A 15,607-nucleotide genomic window follows, 5' to 3' on the forward strand; every position below is an offset into this window, starting at 1 on the left:
TCAGATGACGTTTACCTGAGAGATGCTAAATTAAGTGGGACCAATTGTAACCTTATAAACATACTAAAGGCTGTTTGGACACATAAAAAGTCACCCTCTGAGGCTTGGAGAAACCTCGGGAGCCCCGTGGGCCCCCGTGACCTCTCTCTATCCCCGGCTCCTGGTCTCTGTCTGCCGGCCTGGCTCGGTCCTACATTCCATTTCTTAGCTTCTGCAGTCTTCTCTTCCACTAGAACCTTTATAACGTGCAAAGTACTGTGCTAAGAACTTCTGTGGCTCCTCAAATTGCTTCATTTCCTAAACTCCCAGAGAAATTCAGCAGCGCTTGAGTTGTTTTTTCTCTTCAGAAAAGAAGGGCAGGGACTACACAGCCCTTTTTGTATGCAGACACAGTGTCTGGCCCAGGCAGTGGGCCCCGTGGATGCCTGCTGGGTGCGCGCTCTTCCCCTCTGCTCCACGCGTCTGCGAAACTAGTAAAGCAACGCTGGCTAAAACCTGCTTCAGAAACTGGAGTCCTGCCAACGCTGATGTAACAAGAGGAAACCTAAACTGTGTTTGCATCAAGGAAACCCATTATCAGTGGGAGACAAACCCAACCAGGCTGTGGAAAGGGAGGCTTCGGTTTCCAGTGACGACACGGCAGGGACACCCTGAGCTGACACAGGAGCGATGCCAGAGCCCTGCCAGGCCGGATCGAGGCTGGCTGCGATGGAAACACGACACGCACACCTGGATTAAGTTAGCTTTTTATGTTTGCAACCCGGACAGCCTGTGGAGAAAAATGTCACAGGGACACAGGGCTTCCTTAAATCTTCTTCCCCCTTCTCTTCATAGTTTCAGTCTGCAAGCTAGATTAGATAATATACACTGTCAATTTTTTAAAAAGCAAACTAAATTAAAAAATAATAATTCCCAAGGCAGGGTTCTGTACACAATTCCTAAGAGTTCAAATATTCCCACTTCGGAGACCATGGAGGGCAGGTTGGTTGGCTTTGCAGGGGAGAGCGCGTCAACGGGAGGGCTGGGGCATCACAGGTCTCCAGGGCAACAGACTGCCTCCCATGCCCTCGGGGAGCACCACACTCCCCTGACCTAGGTCACTTCCCGTGTCTCTGGTTCCAAAGGCCCCGCGGCCCTGGTGGTGCCGGGGACATGGCTACAGCCTGAGCTCGCGGTCGGGCTTCACACTGAAGGGCTCCAGGCGCTCGGCCTCGGGCAGCAGGCTGTTGAGGCGCTCCAGCAGCGGTACCGTCTGGTCGATGCCCATCTGGATGCGTCGCAGGATGGCTGACATCTCGTTGACCTTCTGGATCTGCTCGGCGTATTTGGCGTACCTTTTCTGGCGCTCCTGCATGAAGCTAAAGAGGGTTTCTACAGACAGATCCATCTGCAGGGACAAGAGAAATGAGACACGTTCAGTCCCCTGGAAACAAGTCCCGGCGAGAGGATGGTGGTGGGGGTGGGGGGCTGGGTGGTGCGGTGAGCAACAGGTGTGGACCACGGGCCACGTGGGGGACGACCAGCGTTCCTGGAAGTGGAAGCGTGGGGGACGAAAACCTTGCCGAATGTGGCTGGAACCCTCTGCAGGGGGTAAGAGGTGAAGGCCTCCAGCTCCATTTCTGGGTGTATAAGCCACTTAGTCCTAGGTGAGGCCCAGGGAGTTTCTAGCTCTTTTTCTCTATAGAAAGAATCCTGGGCTGGGAAATCAGGCAGATGGGGTTTGACTCTGGCTCTGCCATTTGTATAGATGGAGAAGCTCTGTAAGTCAGCAAAAACAAGACTGGGAACTGACTGTGGCTCAGATCATGAACTCCTTATTGCAAAATTCAGACTTAAACTGAAGAAAGTAGGGAAAACCACTAGACTATTCAGGTATGACCTAAATCAAATCCCTTATGGTTATACACTGGAAGTGAGAAATAGATTCAAGGGATTAGATCTGATAGACAGAATGCCTGAAGAATTATGGACAGAGGGTCGTGACATTGTACAGGAGGCAGAGATCAAAACCATCCCCAAGGAAAAGAAATGCGAAAAGGCAAAATGGCTGTCTGAGGAGGCCTTACAATAGTTGAGAAGCAAAAGGCAAAGGAGAAAAGATATATCCATCTGAATGCAGAGTTCCAAAGAAAAGCAAGGAGAAGTAAGAAAACCTTTCTAAGTGAACAACGCAAAGTAATAGAGGAAAACAACAGAATGGAAAGACTTACAGTGATCTCTTCAAGAAAATGAGAGATACCACGGGAACATTTCATGCACAGATGGGCACAATAAAGGACACAAACATTATGGACCTAAGAGAAGCAGAAGATATTAAGAAGAGGTGGCAAGAATACACAGAAGAACTATACAAAAAAGATCTTAATGACCCAGATCACCACGATGGTGTTATCACTCACCTAGAGCCAGACATCTTAGAGTGTGAAGTCAAGTGGGCCTTTGGAAGCATCACTATGAACAAAGCTACTGGAGGTGATGGAATTCCCGCTGAGCTATTTCAAATCCTAAAAGATGGTGCTGTGAAAAGTGCTGCACTCAATCTTCCAGCTAATTTGGAAAACTCAGCAGTGGCCAGAGGACAAGAAAAGATCAGTTTTCCTTCCAATCCCAAAGAAGGGCAATACTGAAGAATGTTCAAACTACCGCACAAATGCACTCATTTCACACGCTAGCAAAGTAATGCTCAAAATTCTCCAAGCCAGGCTTCAACAGTACGTGAACCAACAAGCTGGATTTAGAAAAGGCAGAGGAACCAGAGATCAAATTGCCAACATCCACTGGATCATAGAAAAAGCAAGAGAATTCCAGAAAAACATCTACTTCTGCTTCATTGACTACACTAAAGCCTTTGACTGTGTGGATCACAAGAAACTATGGAAAATTCTTCAAGAGATGGGAATACCAGACCAACTTACCTGCCTCCTGTGAAACTGTATGCAGGTCAAGAAGCAACAGTTAGAACTGGACAAAGAACAATGGACTGGTTCAAAATTGGGAAAGGAGTACGTCAAGGTTGTATACTGTCACCCTGATTATTTAACTTTTTTGCAGAGTACATCATGTGAAATGCCGGGATGGATGAAGCACAAGCTAGAATCAAGATTGCTGGGAAAAATATCAATAACCTCAGCTATCCAGACGATACCACCCTTATGGCAGAAAGCAAAGAGGAACTAAAGACCCTCTTAATGAGGGTGAAAGAGGAGAGTGAAAAAGTTGGCTTAAAACTCAACATTCAAAAAACAAAGATCATGGCATCTGGTCCCATCACTTTATGGCAAATAGATGGGAAAACAATGCAAACAGTGAGGGACTTTATTTTTTGGGCTCCAAAATCACTGCAGATGGTGAATGCAGCCATGAAATGAAAAGACACTTGTTCCTTGAAAGAAAAGCTATGACAAACCTAGACAGCATATTAAAAAAGTGACATTAGTTTGCCGACAAAGGTTCTCTCGTCAAAGGTATGGTTTTTCCAGTAGTCATGTATGGATGTGAGACTTGGACCATAAAGAAGGCTGAACATGTCAGAATTGATGCTTTTGAGCTGTGGTGTCAGAGAAGACTCTTGAGAGGCCCTTGAACTGCAAGGAGATCCAACCAGCCCATCCTAAAGGAAATCAGTCCTGAATATTCATTGGAAGGACTGATGCTGAAGCTGAAGCTCCAATATTTTGGCCACCTGATGTGAAGAGCCAACTGACTAGAAAAGACCCTGATGCTGGGAAAGACTGAAAGCATGAGGAGAAGGGGACGACAGAGGACAAGATGGTTGGATGGCATCGCTGACTCAATGGACACGAGTTTGAGCAAGTTCCGGGAGATGGCGAAGGACAGAAAAGTCTGGCGTGCTGCAGTCCATGGGGCACCAAAGAGTGAGACACGACTGAGCGACTGAACACCACCTGCCACTTGAGTTGCTAATGCTCATCCTTCCTGTCTCAGGTTTCTCATCTGCAAAAATCAGGGGACTGATGATGGCAGATGTGTAGGGCTGTTGGGAGGACAAAATGAGATGAGGTGTGCTAACACACCAGCTCCAATACTTTGGCCACCTGCTGTGAAGAGCTGACACATTGGAAAAGACCCTGATGCTGGGAAAGACTGAAGGCAAAAGGCGAAGGGGGTGGCAGAGGATGAGATGATTAGATAGCATCACCGACTCAGTGGACATGAATTTGAGCAAACTCTGGGAGATAGTGGTGGCTTCCCAGATGGCACAGTGGTAAAGAACCCGCCTGCTAATGCAGAAGACATAAGAAACATGGGTTTGATCCCTGGGTCAGGAAGATCCCCTGGAGGAGGACATGGCAACTCACTCCAGTATTCTTGCCAGGAGAATCCTGTGCACAGAGGATCCTGGTGGGCTACAGTCCACAGGGTTGCAGGGAGTCAGAGATAACTGAAGCGACTTAGCAGACACGCACCCATGCATGGGAGATAGTGGAGGACAGGGGAACCTGGGGGGCGGCAGTCCCTGGGGTCATAAGGAGTCAGACATGACAGGGACTGAACACCACCACCACCCCAGCTCAGGACTCAGCCTGGCATTGAGGAGTTTTACAATTCGCTTGGTCCTCCGTCCTTGCTGCGGAGCACAGCCAATCTACATGAGTTGCCTGGAGGGAGTGGCACTCTCTGCCAGAACCACAAATGTCAGCCAAGCCAAGTCAGCACCACGAGAGGTAAATAGGACTGTTCCATGCACCCTCCCTCCAGTCAAACAGACTTGGGGTTCTGGGCTCCCCTTCTGGGATCTCTTTTCCTCCCTTGATGGGGTTCTTTGGACCGATCATCTGGATAAAAACAGGGAGAGCGTACCACCAGAGTGTGAGATGCCCTTACCCTTCCTCTGCACAGGCCCACATCCACTCCCTCTCTGCCTGCTGCTATTCCCTGACCAGGGAAGAAACAATCACACCACCAAGACTCAAGCTTCTGTCTCAAAGCTGAGATGCTCCCTCAGTCCTTCCTTCTTGTGTCTCCCAGAAGCAAGGCCCTTCCTAGCCCTGGTATCAGGCAAAGTGCTGGCAGGCGCTCAACGCTTGTTTCCGCAGAGCCTGCGAGCATGGTGTGATAAAGACAAGCACAAAACACTCTAACCTCTAAGAGGGCCTGGCCTTCACTCTCTTACCACTGCTCCTGACCACTAAGCCCTAATCCCTTCTGTAGTATGTACCCATGAGCCCCAGGTACAGACTTCCTCTCGCATATCTGACACAGCTTTAGGCATTGTCAGTATCTAATACAATTCGGAACCTTTACCTTTTTTTTAACCCTTTTTGTTCTGTATTGGAGTACAGCTGACTGACAATGTGGTGACAGTTTCAGGTGCACAGCAGAGGGACTCTGCCCTGAATCTTACCATCTGGACAAACTGGAACAAGTTTACCTTTCCCATTTTTATTCTAGCATGAAGATTCCAACGAGGAAGCGTAAATACAATATACAGAGACAGCAGACATTTACTGCCACACATCATGTGGGGTCCTAGCGATACGGATATTGAGAATCAACTGTTTCCACCCACACAGCAGACTGTGCACATTAACATGACTTTTCTCTTCCACTCTCTTTGTTAACATGACTTTACTATTCTAGGAAACTCAGGCCCAGAAGGAGAAATGTTGCACATAACCTTGTTTCAGGAACTTTCAGCAAAACCATTTAAGTTCAAGAAAAAAAACTATTAGATTTTTCCAATAGACAGAGAATGACTAGTCCCCATGACTTTTGCCTCAAAACCCTGGCCTTGCTGTGACCATGTGACTAAGGACTAGTCAGCAGCACGTACAGGAGGAAGTCTCTCATGGAGCTTCCAGGCGTCTTCCTTAAAAGTTAGCAGGCCTGCTCCTCCTCTTCTCCTTCAACCCTTCCCTCCCTCTGCTGATGCTCAAAGGCAGATGCAGTCCTCGTGGGTCACAAGAATCACGAAGGTCACAATCCTTGGGTTGGCACAGCGGTGAACCAGATGAAGTCTATGAGTCTTTTGCCCAATGCAACTTGTACCAGGAGTGGGAAAGAACAACAAATTTCCATTCTGTATGAGCCACTGTAATTCCAGGTCTCGGTAAACCAGTGGGATTTAATCTTACACTCATAGAATGAATGTGATAGAGTCTCTACCCTCAGAAGTTGCTGTTTACTCTAAAATTCACACTTTAAAACTTGCCCCACATATTCACACATTGTCACTGGCAGCAGTATACTCCAAAAGGCAGGTGAAAAAGGAGGCAAGATTATTTGAACAAGTACAAGCTTTACTAAGACATGAGACATCTGTAGAAGGGGCTCAGACTCATTCCAAATACCTGATGTGGATTTGCCCATCTGGCTGGTCCATTGCCACCAATGGGTCCAAGACATTAGCGAATCCAAGCAGCAATATGCAAAAAGGACAGTCTATCATTACCCAGTGGGGCTTATCTAAAGGATGTGAGCTTTCTCAGCATCTGAAAATCAAAGTTTGCCATTTTGATATAATAAAAGTTAAAAATCACAATCATTTCAAATCAATGAAGAAAAAGCACTTGACAAATTCAATTATAAAACATTTCAGCAAATTAGGAACAGAAGGAAACTCCCTCAGTCTGACAAAGGTGTCTATGAAAAACCAACACTTAACATCATAGTTAGTGGCAGACAACACTTTTCTCCCTAAGAGCAGGAGTAAGGCAAGGATTCTTTCCCACTCTCACTACTTCTCTTCAACATTGTGCTAGAGATCCTAGCCAATGCAATAAGACAACCAAAGGAAATAAAAGGCACAAGCACTGGAGAGGAATAAATAAAATGGTCTTAATCTACAGATGACATGCTGGTGTGCCTAGAAAATCCTATGGAAACTTAGACCTAACACCTAATAAAACCAAGTGAATTCAGCAGGGTTGCAAGATACACAATTAATATACAAAAATCAATTACATTTCTACATATTTGCAGTGAACAACCCAACAATGGAATGAAAAAATATATATGAAACTTAACAACTGCATGAACACCAACTTAGAGAAAATGTCAAAAAAAACCCCATGTATAAGACCTGAACACTGATATTACAAAATCCTGCTGTGAAAAATTAAAAGAGATCTCAAAAAATGGAGAGGTATATACCATGTTCATGGAAGATAAATATCAAGATGTCAATTTTTACCAAATCAATTTATAGATTCATTTGCAATCTAAATCAAAATTCTAGATGGCTTTTTTGAGGGGGGGGGTTAGGGATTTGATTGGCTGATTGTACTAAATAGTATGGTCAAAAGAAGTGTGAAAAAGAATCAAGTGTGGGAAGCTCCCTGATGTACTGTGGTTAGGACTCCAGGCTTTCACTGCAGTGGCTCAGAGTCAATCCCTGGTTGGGGAACTGAGATTCCACAAGCTGTGCAAGGTGTAGCAAAAAAAAAAAAAAGGCACAAAAGAACAAAGTTTGAAAGACTTATAGTACTTGTTTCAAGACCTAATATAAACCTACAGTACTCAGAATAGTGTGGTAGTGGCACGGAGACAGGCATCTATAGACCAGTGTAACTGAATCGAGTACAGAAATAGATCTAAACATATGTGGTCAGTTGACTTTTTTTTTTAACCAAAGTTTCCAAGGTAATATATTAGAGAAAAGAAAGTTTTTCAACAATTTATAGAACAACTAGGTATCTATACAGAAAAAAAAAACCCTGAACCCCCACATCTCACTCCCTTCACAAAGATTAGCATGAATCTAATCACAGACCTAAACACAGAATCTAAAACTATACAACTTTTAGAAGAAAACACAGGAGAAAAACCTTTGCTACCCTATAGACAGCAAAGATTTCTTAGGTCTGAAAAACATAAACTCTAAAACAAAAAATGGTTAAACTGATCATCAAAATTTAAAATTTGTCTTCAAAAGATACCATTAAGAAAATGATAAGGCAAGACACAGACACAGACTAAGGTATTATATATATATATATACACACACACACATATATTCAGAATATATAAACACCTCTTACAACTCAATATTAAGAAAAAAAAAAAATCCAAGTTTTTTTTTTCCAGGAGAACTGACCTGGGCCTCTGTCTCATTAAAACATTCATTGAATTTCTAAAGAAAATCTGCTTTCAAGATCTTTTTGCATGCATGCTTAATCACTTAGTTGTAACCGATTCTTTGAGACCCTTTGGGCTATAGCCTGCCAGGCTCCTCTGTCCATGGGCTTGTTCAGGCAAGAATACTGGAATGGGTGGCCATTTCCTTCTCCAGGGGATTTTCCCGACCCAGGGATCAAACCCACATCTCCTGAATCTCCTACATTGCAGGCAGATCCTTTACCCCTGAGCCATCAGGGAAGCCCTAAAAAGGAGAATCAAGATCCCTTCCAGGAAAGTAAGCCTCCAACTGATCAGCTGGATGTCAACTGAATTTATTATGAAGGAAAGGAGGGGAGCCACTGGAAATGGTCTGGGAGCCCAGGGAAAAGGCTGTCGGAGGTGAGCTTGAGTAGCATCTGGATCTCTTGGGTAAAAAAGTAAACCTTGCCTGAAGATTGAACCCATGGGCACCGCTAAGTAAGCTGGACTACAGATCAGGAAAAAGAGTAGCTAGATATTAACCAGACAGCATTTTCCACAGAACGCCCAGGGGGAAGCCCTGACACAGTGTGGAAAGGAAGACATCGTGGTCAGTGGCCATATCACTGTGAGGACACTGCAGGCTTTTTGTCCATGGTCAAGATGACCCCGGATGCCACCCCTGTCTCTACATAGCTACTGCTCCCAGGTGAGAACTGGCTACTCACGACACCAGTGCCCACAGGGCTGAACACTTCACCGGGCAGGGACCTGTTTCACAGATGCTGCCGTCCTTGCTGAGCTGGGGTGGCAGAAAAGCACTCGGTGGTTTTCAGATCCATTGGCTTAAACCCTCAATAGCTGACCTCCTAAGGTTTTGCCAGAGCTTTCACCTAAGGTGTGAACTGACCATCCAGACCCTGCAAAATGACCTGCTCAGACCTCTGAGGCATTTCTGAGCTGGAGCTAAGTGACTCACAAGTCGCTCTGAGATCAGTGAGCTTCTCAGAAGGGGGACAGGGGCTTCAGTAGAAGCAACAAAATAAAGGATTACTGTGAGCATGTCACCATTCTAGCTTTACAGCTGACTGTATATAGCTTGCAGCTGAAGACAGTGCTGTCAGACAAAACTGGGTCAAAATCTCGGTTATGACTATGACTGATCATCTTTGTGACCTTGAACCAATTACTGAACCTCTTTGAGCTTCAGTTTCTTCACCCTTAAGCTAGGCATAATGGTAGGGCTTACCTCATGTGATTAATGTGAGGAATAATGAGATAACATGCACAAAACACAAAGAAGAGCCCCAGATAAACACATTACCAAAAACACGAGAACTGAAAGAGAAACTATGTCTAGAAACCTCTTTTACATGAAAAATGGAAAAGGAAGATTAAGTAAGTATGGGCAGGGAAAATGGTGACCTTTGAAGATATCCACATAGGCGCATGTATCTCTGTTTCATAAAGGCCGTGGTGGTGCAGTGGCTAAGGCTCTGTGCTCCCAATGCAGGAGGCCTGAGTTCGAGCCCTCATCAGGGAACTGATCGCACATGTTGCAACTAAGAGTTCTCATGCTGCAACTAAGACCCAGTACAGCCAAATACATAAAGAAATAAAAACATTAAAAAAAGGAATTTCAAAGGCGGGTGAGCAATTTTTATGCCTCATCACTGTTACACTATCTTCAATGTTTACACAGTCACTCAGAGGACAATCTACCATTATGTTTTTTGCTGGTAAGTTTTATTTTTGTTCTGAACTTCTGCTAAATCTTACAACTTCTGAAAATCTTACAACACAATTACATTACTTACCCCCAAGTTCCCTTACAGAAACATTTTACACTATGTAATAACTGAAATCATTATTTACCTACAAGTCCTTCCGTATGCTTTTGATTTATATGTTCAGTCATGAGAATGAGTTACTATTACCACTGTTTGGTGCTACCAACATGGTAAAATAAAAATATATACGTATACTTGCATGTATATATACATTTTTCAAAAAAATATTTTGAAAGCAAGCAGAAGAGCTTCAATAGACGATATCCTCTCTAGCGAGAGTACACGGCTTCAAAAATTATTTTTTAAAATTTCCTGATAGAATAAGCTTTGATGCTGGTTTGGGAAAGGTAGGTCATCCTATGGAAGATGTCTAAATGCTTCATGGAAATTCCCTTTCAAAGTAAAGTATAAGTACTACTTGTCAAAGTAGTGATACATACTTCAAGAGTAAATAGCTCTAAGTTAGAAAAAAGATACATGACAACAGCAAGAGCTTCAGAAAGAAGAGTGTACATCTTCTAAATTCTAAAACCCTAAGCTGTAGATAGGTTCAAGATGGTAAAAAGCAAATTTAACCTTTTCACAGATCAAAAGAAAATGAGTAGACAAACTGTGTTTCACAGTTAACAAAATTCAACTCTATACAATCAACAGATTATTGCTTTTCCTCCTCTTCTTAAGTTACTTAAGTCTTTTTTAAAAACTGGGACTCACCTGGTGGTCCTGTGGTTAGGAATCTGCCTTGCAATGCAGGAGACACAGGTTCGATCCCTGGTCAGGGAACTAAGATCCCACATGCCTCGGAGCAAGTAAGCCCACGCATGGCAACTAGTCAGTCTGTGCGCCCCCAGCACAAGATCACACATGATGCAACTAAGACCCAATGCAGCCTCAATAAATATTTTTTAAAAGAGATTGCTCAAGAACTTGAGACTCTATTTTAAAAAGTCACTCATTTTTCCCATCCTTTAAAAGTAACGTTCAGCTTTTAATGTGATATCGCAGTTAACTTAAGCTTCAAGGTCAATTTTTATTTGGTCTCAAATAGTCCACTTTCTCTCGGAGAAGGCAATGGCACCCCACTCCAGTACTCTTGCCTGGAAAATCCAATGGACGGAGGAGCCTAGTGGGCTGCAGTCCATGGGGTCGCTGAGAGTTGGACACGACTCAGTGATTTCACTTTCACTTTTCACTTTCATGCATTGGAGAAGGAAATGGCAACCCACTCCAGTGTTCTTGCTTGGAGAATCCCAGGGATGGGGGAGCCTGGTGGGCTGCTGTCTATGGGGTCACACAGAGTCGGACACGACTGAAGCGACTTAGCAGCAGCAGCAGCAGCAGCAGTCCTCTTTCTCTGCATTCATTCTGCCTTTAAATTCTGGTTTCCCAAGTTGGTCAATTTAGGAATATGGGGGTTGGGAGCTGGAGGCCACGATGGGCGGAGGCCAGCGAACCAAGGGCTTTCTGCCCTCTCCTCACATTTCAAATCCAGTCCCAGCTTTGTTCCTTTGTATAGATATCCTTTAGCACCCCCAAGTGTAATGAATACACAGGGGTACACAACTCTGCTCTTTTATTATAATTTTTGTTTCTAGCTAGAGGGGTTAAATGGAAAACTGAGAATTCATTCTAGTTTACATATATCCAAATAATGAATTCTCAAGTCTATAACAATCTATAGGGATGTGGCCAAGCCTCTAATGTCTTTTTGGAGATGGGCGTATCACTGATTTTTAGCAATGCAGGCTCACCCCCCCAATCCTTGACTTGGCTAATAATTCACTACCATAGAAAGATAGAAGTCAGAAGGCTTGAATTTAAAGCCTACTATTTGTGTGAGCCTGAGCTTCTACTTCTTAAAAATGGGAACAGTAATACCCGTCCATCCATCCACCTATTATTTTACAGTAGTGTTACGAAGATTACAAATGAGATGATATATTGAAAATGACCTAAAAAGAGACCAGAGCTATAAAAATGTAAAGTTATATTATTATAAGAAATACCATTGGATGGCCAAATCTGTTTGGAGATCTATTTTTCCTAAGTACTAACATAAAACTAAGAAATTGCCCAATTATATGATCACATTCAAAAGAAACTGCTTCAGTGCTTTATAAAAAGTTTCACTCTTTCTCCCATTCTGAATCTCAGAACTACCAATTGTGATTAGAGAGCAGTTGACATAACCAAGTAAATCGGTACCGTCCCAAGGGCAAAATCTGGGGCTGCAAAAATACAGCTTGAAATTCTGTCCAGTGGGCAGGCACACAGAAAGGAGCTCAACATCTTCAGTCGTTAGGAAAATGAAGATCAAAACCACCAACAGCTAGGATGACACTCACTAGGATGGCTGAAATAAAAAGCTAGGCAGTAAGCTCTAGTGAGGACGCGGAGAAACTGGAATCCTCATGCACAGCTGGTGGGAACGTGAATGGTACGGCACACTTTAGTTTCTCCAAGAATTAAACACAGGGTAACCATTAAATACCACACAACCCAGCAATTTTACTCTTCGATATATATACTCAAGAGAACCGAAATGGCTATTCACAGAAAAACCTGCAAGCAAATGTTCATGACAACATTATTTCATAATAGTCACAAAGCAGTAACAACGCAAATGCCCATCAACTGGGAAATGGACAAACCCAATTGTGATATATCCATACGACAGAGTAGTGCTTAGTCAGAAAAAGGGAAGCGACACTGATATAAGCCACACCATGGATGAACTCTGAAAACACCATATTAAGTGAAAAAGCCAGACACAACAGGCCACACCATATGATTCCATGTATGTGAAATGCCCAGAAAAGGCGACTCAGAGAGACAGAAAGATTAGTGGTTGCCAGGGGTGGGAGAATGGGGCGTGGGGAGTGATGGCTAATTTATACAGTGCTTATTTTGGGGGGTGATGAAATGTTCTGGAATTAGATAGTGATACTGGCTGCACAAGTTTGTGAATACATCAAAAACCACTGAAGTGTATCCTATAAAACAATGAGAGGTACCTCAAACTCAAGTTCTTGATCATTGCCTGGAACCTTCCTTCAGTTCAGTCGCTCAGTCGTGTCCAACTCTTTGCAACCTCATGAACCGCAGCACGCCAGGCCTCCCTGTCCATCATCAACTCCCAGAGTCCACCCAAACCCATGTCCATTGAGTCGGTGATGCCATCCAACCATCTCATCCTCTGTCGTCCCCTTCTCCTCCTGCCCTCAATCTTTCCCAGCATCAGGGTCTTTTCCAATGAGTCAGTTCTTCACATCAGGTGGCCAAAGTATTGGAGTTTCAGCCTCAACATCCGTCCTTCCAATGAACACTCAGGGCTGATTTCCTTTAGGATTTGTTCTTTTTCAAAATTTTTTAATTTATTTTTTAGCCATGCCACATGGCATGCAGGATCTCAGTTCCCCAACGAGCGGTAGGACCCACACCCCCTGCAGTGGCCGTGCCGAGTCTCTAACCACCAAGCCACCAGGGAAGTTGCATTCCTGACTTGTCCCTGCACTGACCCCATAATGGCCACTTTCCTAACGTCACTCTGACTGGAAGCATCTTCCAGAGGTCTTTCTTCAGCTCTAAGAACCTGATGCTGTGGCTTCATTGCTCAAGCTTTCACACATCTGCTACCTCCTGATTCTGCCTGTGACCCATATGATCAGCTCTCTCCGCTTCAGAAAATGGACTGCCCCTTGCCGTCAACCAAAGTTTGACCCATTCTAGCCCACCATCATCCATCCATTCTCATGGGGATTCAGACAGATTATAAAAGTGAGGGTTTCCTAGGTTGCAACAAAAATTCTCCCAAGGCAACTCTATGGTTTCTGGATTTCTGACCCTTCTCCAGACAACCATCCCCGAAGAGGACCAGGAGCTCTCTGTGGGAATCTTGTCCGGGGTGCCGCCCTCTCGCACAACAGACAGATGACAGGCAGATGTTTTCATCAATTACGCCACAGGCTCGATGACATCAATTACCACACACTAGATGTTCTGAAGTGACTGTTTCCAAAGGCAATCGCTTATGGTGACAGCTTCTAAGAGTAAACTCTTGCCACTTATTCTCATATCACACCTTTGATCTGTAAGTCAGTCAAGCAGGGAAATCCTTCCCTGGCAGATCTCAGTCTACAAGGTCTACCAAAAACAGGAACTAAAAGCCATACTAGCTGGACTGTTTCTTTCAGTCATCTTGTACATCATATTAGATAACTAGGAAGGCAGAACACAGTGTATAATTTAGTAATTCCCCAGATATTTTAATGAATGTAATAAAATCATATAATAACAGGGACTTCCCTGGTGGTCCAGTGTTGAAGAATCCACCTTGCAGTGCAGGGAACATGGGTTCGATCCCTGGTTGGGGAACTAAGATTCTACACGCTGCAGAGCAGCTAAGCCCACACACTGCAATCACGGAGTCTGAGCATCACAACTAGAGAATCCATGCACCGCATGATGCAACTAAGACCTGACGCCGCCAAATAAATAAAAGTATTTTTTAAAATAAAATAATGCTTAACAGTTGCAACTACTGTCCACTCTGGATGCATGCTCTGTTGCTTCAGTCATGTCCGACTTTGCATCCCATGGACATCCCCCTAGGCTCCTCTGTCCATGGGGATTCTCCAGGCAAGAATACTGGAGTGGGTTGCCATGCCCTCCTCCAGGGGATCTTCCGGACACAGGGATCTAACTGACGTCTCTTAAGTCTCCTGAAGTGGCGGGTGGGTTCTTTACCACTAGCACCACCTGGGTGAGTACCAGTTAAATGTCAGGGACTGTACTATATACCACAGATACATTATCTTTATTTCTCACAAAAGGCCTATAGGAAAATACTCTCCTACTAGAGCTGCAGAATCAGGGGTCAGAGATCATAAAATGTGTCCAGGGTCACACAGCTCATCCTAGCAGTGAAGTCAGAATTCAAACCTATGGTTTTTAGCCTAATCTCCCCCTATATTTTCTTCAGAGGCCATTCATTCAAATGTCGATTCACTTCAGTGAAATATGTACCATGTTGGGCCACGTGTTCGGGACCTTTTTGATATCCCTGACAGATGCGTTAATATGGCAATTTTCACAGTTTTCCAGCAGAGTGAAAGGACACTTTTGTTCCTAACTTAAGCACCACCATTTCTTTTTTTAATAACAAGGAGAACAAGCTGCCAGACCTAATACGAACATTCACAAAACAAAAACCAAGAGGAGACCAAAGGGAATACACTATTTATTAGCAGATAAACTTGAGTGACGTTTTCTCTGGCAAAGTCTGTTACATTTTGTACTCTGACATTCACTTATACAAGCATTTCACAATCCTTGACTTCACCCGGGGGCTCAGAACATGGAGGTTTAGCACAGCAGGGGCCTCAGAGATCATTTCGTCCCACCCCTCCTCACTTTACAGAAGGAGGCCACCCCGGAGAGGGTCAGTCCACACGGCAGGGACTGCCGGCGCCAGGGATGGGCTCCAGATCTGATCGAAGGCGAAGGGCCGCCCCATTACACTACCACCAGCTTTTCCACAGCGAGCTCTACCTGGTCAAACGGACTGTCAGTGTATGTCACAATCGTGACCTAAAACAGAAGTTTTCCAGACTCACAGACACAGAGGACAGACTTCGGTGGCCAGGAGGGGAAGGGGAAGGATGGGTTGTGAGTTTGGGGTTAGCATATGCAAACTAGTATATACTGGACGGATAAGCAACGTGGTGCTACTGTATAGCACTGGGGGCTATATTTAATAT

At 44.4% G+C, this 15,607-nt stretch overlaps 1 protein-coding gene across 2 annotated transcripts in view; it reads right to left on the reverse strand.

Moving 5' to 3' along the window:
* Positions 1–641: 641 nt before the first annotated feature.
* BORCS5 (BLOC-1 related complex subunit 5) overlaps positions 642–15,607 on the reverse strand; it is a 97,334-nt gene continuing 82,368 nt past the window's right edge. Inside the window, exon 4 of one of the 2 annotated variants that reach the window (XM_052640467.1) lies at positions 642–1,387. In XM_052640467.1, the coding sequence (XP_052496427.1) occupies positions 1,157–1,387 (231 nt within the window). In that variant the 3' untranslated portion in view covers positions 642–1,156. The remainder of the gene's footprint in view (positions 1,388–15,607) is intronic. The other variant, XM_052640469.1, reaches the window with a different exon arrangement.

Source organism: Budorcas taxicolor, chromosome 5, assembly GCF_023091745.1.
Source record: "Budorcas taxicolor isolate Tak-1 chromosome 5, Takin1.1, whole genome shotgun sequence".
Lineage (NCBI taxonomy): Eukaryota > Metazoa > Chordata > Mammalia > Artiodactyla > Bovidae > Budorcas > Budorcas taxicolor.